We start from the raw sequence: 6,000 nt of genomic DNA on the forward strand, positions 1-6,000 counted from the left end.
CACCACCCGTGATACCTTATCAGAGACTATAGTCTCTGTGTAAATATTGGAGATGCTCATCAATTATCATGAGTTACACTGTATTGGGAAGTACGTCTGAAGGGATGGTCATCATGTTAAACATGTTTTGACTCCAAAACAACCTGATTATGTTCAAGTATACCATTGCCAACCTTTTTTTTGCCTGTAATTGTGTAACCAATTCAATACTGGTCCACTATTATCGTATTATTGTTCCTGTAATTGTGTAACCAATTCAATACTGGTCCACTATTATCGTATTATTGTTCCTGTAATTGTGTAACCAATTCAATACTGGTCAACTATTATCGTATTATTGTTCCTGTAATTGTGTAACCAATTCAATACTGGTCCACTATTATCGTATTATTGTTCCTGTAATTGTGTAACCAATTCAATACTGGTCAACTATTATCGTATTATTGTTCCTGTAATTGTGTAACCAATTCAATACTGGTCAACTATTATCGTATTATTGTTCCTGTAATTGTGTAACCAATTCAATACTGGTCCACTATTATCGTATTATTGTTCCTGTAATTGTGTAACCAATTCAATACTGGTCCACTATTATCGTATTATTGTTCCTGTAATTGTGTAACCAATTCAATACTGGTCCACTATTATCGTATTATTGTTCCTGTAATTGTGTAACCAATTCAATACTGGTCCACTATTATCGTATTATTGTTCCTGTAATTGTGTAACCAATTCAATACTGGTCAACTATTATCGTATTATTGTTCCTGTAATTGTGTAACCAATTCAATACTGGTCAACTATTATCGTATTATTGTTCCTGTAATTGTGTAACCAATTCAATACTGGTCCACTATTATCGTATTATTGTTCCTGTAATTGTGTAACCAATTCAATACTTGTCCACTATTATCGTATTATTGTTCCTGTAATTGTGTAACCAATTCAATACTGGTCCACTATTATCGTATTATTGTTCCTGTAATTGTGTAACCAATTCAATACTGGTCAACTATTATCGTATTATTGTTCCTGTAATTGTGTAACCAATTCAATACTGGTCCACTATTATCGTATTATTGTTCCTGTAATTGTGTAACCAATTCAATACTGGTCCACTATTATCGTATTATTGTTCCTGTAATTGTGTAACCAATTCAATACTGGTCAACTATTATCGTATTATTGTTCCTGTAATTGTGTAACCAATTCAATACTGGTCCACTATTATCGTATTATTGTTCCTGTAATTGTGTAACCAATTCAATACTGGTCAACTATTATCATATTATTGTTCCTGTAATTGTGTAACCAATTCAATACTGGTCAACTATTATCGTATTATTGTTCCTGTAATTGTGTAACCAATTCAATACTGGTCCACTATTATCGTATTATTGTTCCTGTAATTGTGTAACCAATTCAATACTGGTCCACTATTATCGTATTATTGTTCCTGTAATTGTGTAACCAATTCAATACTGGTCCACTATTATCGTATTATTGTTCCTGTAATTGTGTAACCAATTCAATACTGGTCCACTATTATCGTATTATTGTTCCTGTAATTGTGTAACCAATTCAATACTGGTCAACTATTATCGTATTATTGTTCCTGTAATTGTGTAACCAATTCAATACTGGTCAACTATTATCGTATTATTGTTCCTGTAATTGTGTAACCAATTCAATACTGGTCCACTATTATCGTATTATTGTTCCTGTAATTGTGTAACCAATTCAATACTGGTCCACTATTATCGTATTATTGTTCCTGTAATTGTGTAACCAATTCAATACTGGTCCACTATTATCGTATTATTGTTCCTGTAATTGTGTAACCAATTCAATACTGGTCAACTATTATCGTATTATTGTTCCTGTAATTGTGTAACCAATTCAATACTGGTCAACTATTATCGTATTATTGTTCCTGTAATTGTGTAACCAATTCAAAACTGGTCCACTATTATCGTATTATTGTTCCTGTAATTGTGTAACCAATTCAATACTGGTCAACTATTATCGTATTATTGTTCCTGTAATTGTGTAACCAATTCAATACTGGTCAACTATTATTGTATTATTATTCCTGTAATTCAAAAAATGAACACGCTTTTATTTCAACATCAATGTCTTTATTTGGTCCCACAATAAAACAACGAAGGCCCCACAATCAAACAATGAAGGTTCCACATGTTAGAGGTGTATACAAAATGGGACAGTGAGTGCACATTAATTTCACAAAGCCAATAATATAAATCTATGGACACAATGAATCACAAGTACACACAAAAACCCTCACTTACGCATGTGTGCTCATGCATGCACAAAAACACATTCACACATGCATTCCCCCCCCCCCCCCCCCCCCCCCCTCTCCCACACACACACACACACACACACCAACTCTGCTCAGTGCTCAAATTCATTGTTCCTTTTCAACATTGTTTCCTTTTCAGCGATACGACTGTGATACTTGTTTGAGGTGCTTATCCGTCAGTGCTGAGAGATGTTGTTCTGATGTGTCTCTCAGATGTTAGAGCTGTTGTTCTCTACAGTTCACCATAACCGCTCCTAGTTGTGTAAATGGGCTTCAACCTTGTGAAATACAATTATAATCAATGATCATTTTCTGTTCTGTTTGCCAATCTTGTCAGGCAACCCAATAGAACAAATGTATTCTCAAACTTATTTCACGCACTGTCACAGTAGGTGTGTACTTATAATACATAATTGGCAATGACTGTACTTGATTCCAGCTAACTGCAGCTAGGCAGTAACTCCCTAATGTGAGCCCTTGTTTTGTGTCTCTCAGGAGGAAGGCAGGCTCCGTGTCTACCATATCCTATCTCTACTCTAAGTAGGAAGTTTGCCCGCCAATGATCAAACAGAGACACAGATACAGTAAAATGTGAAAACATAAACATCAGAGCACTCATATCCTGCCACTAGACATGAGGAGCACAACATCTCATTTCAGTTAATACAGGCCTTATTCAATTAACTTCAGATAGCATTCATCTCTACTTGTTTGGGTCCCTTATCTTTCTGAGGCTCGCTCGTTCCATTCCAAGGGGACCAGTGGATGTGACAGCCACAGAACATACACTTGGCCAGCCTGATTCTGGCCCCCTGCAACATACTCCCTAGGGTCCCTCTGACAGCTGAGGAGGAGAAGTAGAAGATGAAGGGGTCCAAGCAGGCGTTGAAGGTGCTGCAGAGCAAGGCCATGTCCCTCCAGTCGGGGTTCTTCCTGGTTATAAAGCCCACAATGTGGGAGACGTTGTAGGGGCCGAAGCAGAAGGCAAACACCAGCAGTGTCCCCAGAGCCAGGCCGATAGCACGGAGGCGTCTGCGACGCCCGATGTGGGGCAGGCCGGAGAGTATGCGGATGAAGTTGATGTAGCAGAAGCTGCAGATGAGGAAAGGTACACAGAATAGAACCAGGCAGAGCTCCAGACGCACAGGCAGGAGGATCGCCAGTTGCTTCTCGCTGAAGTCCTCATAGCAAACATTCCTGGAAGACGCAATGTTGTTGACGTCACTAAGAGGCGCAATGGAGACGTTGGAGAATTCATAGCTGTTGGAAGAGTTGGTTGTGGAACTGAGGGAGTCTTGCGGTGGGTTGTAGTAGGGCATGATGACGACGATGCTCAGGTGGAGGACGGAGAAGACCCAGATAAATACACTGGCCACCACGGCATACAGGGGCCGGCGCTTCAGCGAGTGTTGGATGGGGAAGGCCACGCCCAGGTAGCGCTCCACACTGACCGCTGTCAGGAATAAGGTGCTGACGTAGATAGTCATGTAGAAGAAGAAGCCAGATAAAGGACAGAGGATGTAGGGTAGACTCCAGGTCATATCGTTCGTGACTTCCTGCATCTTGAAGGGCAGGAAGAGCAGGAAGAGGAGGTCCGAGATGGTCAGGTTGAGGAGCAGGATGTCGATGGGCGTGGGTTTTTGCCTTACCTTCTTGCTGAAGGTGTAGAAGGCCACAGCATTGGCTGGGAAGCCCGTCAAAAAGGTGACAAGGTAGACAGACAGACACAACGCAGTATGGCACTCCTGCATGGTGGCCTCGGCGGTGGGTACAGTTACTGGAAGGCACAGGGAGCAAGATCTGTCACATCATCTCAGTGCAGTCTGGGGGGGATGAAAACGTTGCAGCGCAAGGGGCTTGATCTGTCAGACAGTCTGAGGCTTCAGAGGCGAAGGCTGCTTATTGGGTCAACAGCCTGGAACAAACCCGGGTAGACAGCGTGGTTTTCCTGTCTCTGACAATAAACCAACTCATCGTCTCTTCAAGGGCTCCAAGACTCTGATGGCAAGAGAGGATAGAAAGAGATTACAACATGCTACATTACGGTTTCTTACGGCTTTTTGTTACTCACTACTCACCCCTTTTAAGTTTGCCAAGTGGAGGGTGTAATTGAAACAACATCCGTGTGCGCAATAATCAAAATAAAATACTAGCAGATGAAATAGAGTTCAGATTAATGTGAATTTCATGCTAAATAACTACAATAAAAACCAAACACTCGGAGAGGCAATATGGTCAGTGTCTATTGGGAACTGACTGTATACCACTCAGGATGTGTGTGTCTGGCACATGGTTCTGTATACAAACAGTCTCAAACACAACATTATTGCTTCCTGTGTCCTCGTTCTAATACTGTCTTATCATTAGATGGACACCTGTTCTTCTTGTACACACAAACACAGAACAGCTTGTAAATATATTGCCGCTTACGTCCACAAACGGGGGGGACGCGTGGTCTTAGCTGCCACCATTCTTTATCCTAGTTAATATAACAGTGTTTTAATTTCCTGTCCTGAAACGTCTACAATAGGTCAACAATGGATTTAAACAATCTCTGACATCATCAAAGGGAAGTCATAAACACAACACTCACAATTAGGAAAAAGCTATAACTCATTCTACCACAACCAGGGACCAAGTAGCCCTTAGTATAGTCTTGTTCACCAGCCTTGTGCCGTGAGGCTGTCGCTACTCGGGTCAAGCATTCAAGAGAGTTATCATAGCGTGTCTGCACTGAACTGAGCTAAGAAAAACAAATACTAAGATATTGTTATATTATATTATTATATATTATTATTTTATCTTACCCTCCATGTACTTACAGCATCAAATAAAGGACAGTATAATAAGGCATGAGCGTAGGTGACAATTAAACCAACATTACTTCCTTGTATTGACCAATGACTAGCTAATATACTGTACGTATGGGAAATTCCTCACACACATTTTTACTGGCCGATTTGATGACAGTCGAGGATTGCCAGCAAGTCAAACAACTCACTGACCTTTATACGAACTCTTCACATTGTTTTGTACTTTTTCTACCATAGATAGCTACGGTAGCACTGACTCTGCACCTTACCACACACATGCTTACACATAAGCTCAAACTCACACACATACAGTACCACTCAAGGGTTTTGTCTTTATTTTCACTATTTCTACATTGTAGATTAATAGTGTACACATAAAAACGGTGAAATAACACATAGTAACGTAGTAACCACACATAGTGACCAAAAAAAAGTGTTAAACAAATCACAATATGTGACTCACCACCTGGATTCAGTCTTATGTAGCAACATTTGAATTTCTGTTTTTTTTTACATTGGATAAAAGTAGAGAGATACAAAATGGTGTATCATACGCAGCATGTTTGAGGAACAATGGGAAAGTAATTCTGCTTTGAAAGTTGATACACTTGTAAACTCACTTTTGAGAAAAGGGACTTGTTTTGGTACCTACTAGAGAGCTCTCCGTTGTCTACACCCATTCAATATTGTTCACGCCCTCAAATCAAATTGTACTTGTCACATACACATGGTTAGCAGATGTTAATGCATGTGTAGCTAAATGCTTGGGCTTCCAGATCCGACAATGCAGAAATAACCAACGAGTAATCTAACCTAACAATTCCACAACTACTACCTTATACACACAAGTGTAAAGGGATGAAG

General features: G+C 39.8%; 1 protein-coding gene across 1 annotated transcript; it reads right to left on the reverse strand.

The window, feature by feature from the left end:
* Nucleotides 1–2,389: 2,389 nt before the first annotated feature.
* Nucleotides 2,390–4,448, reverse strand: LOC110516838 (free fatty acid receptor 2-like). Its single transcript, XM_021595167.2, has one exon. It carries the CDS (start codon nucleotides 4,072–4,074, stop codon nucleotides 3,010–3,012), a length of 1,065 nt encoding a protein of 354 aa, XP_021450842.2. The 5' UTR covers nucleotides 4,075–4,448; the 3' UTR covers nucleotides 2,390–3,009.
* Nucleotides 4,449–6,000: the final 1,552 nt, after the last annotated feature.

Source organism: Oncorhynchus mykiss, chromosome 3 (assembly GCF_013265735.2).
Source record: "Oncorhynchus mykiss isolate Arlee chromosome 3, USDA_OmykA_1.1, whole genome shotgun sequence".
NCBI classification, from domain to species: domain Eukaryota; kingdom Metazoa; phylum Chordata; class Actinopteri; order Salmoniformes; family Salmonidae; genus Oncorhynchus; species Oncorhynchus mykiss.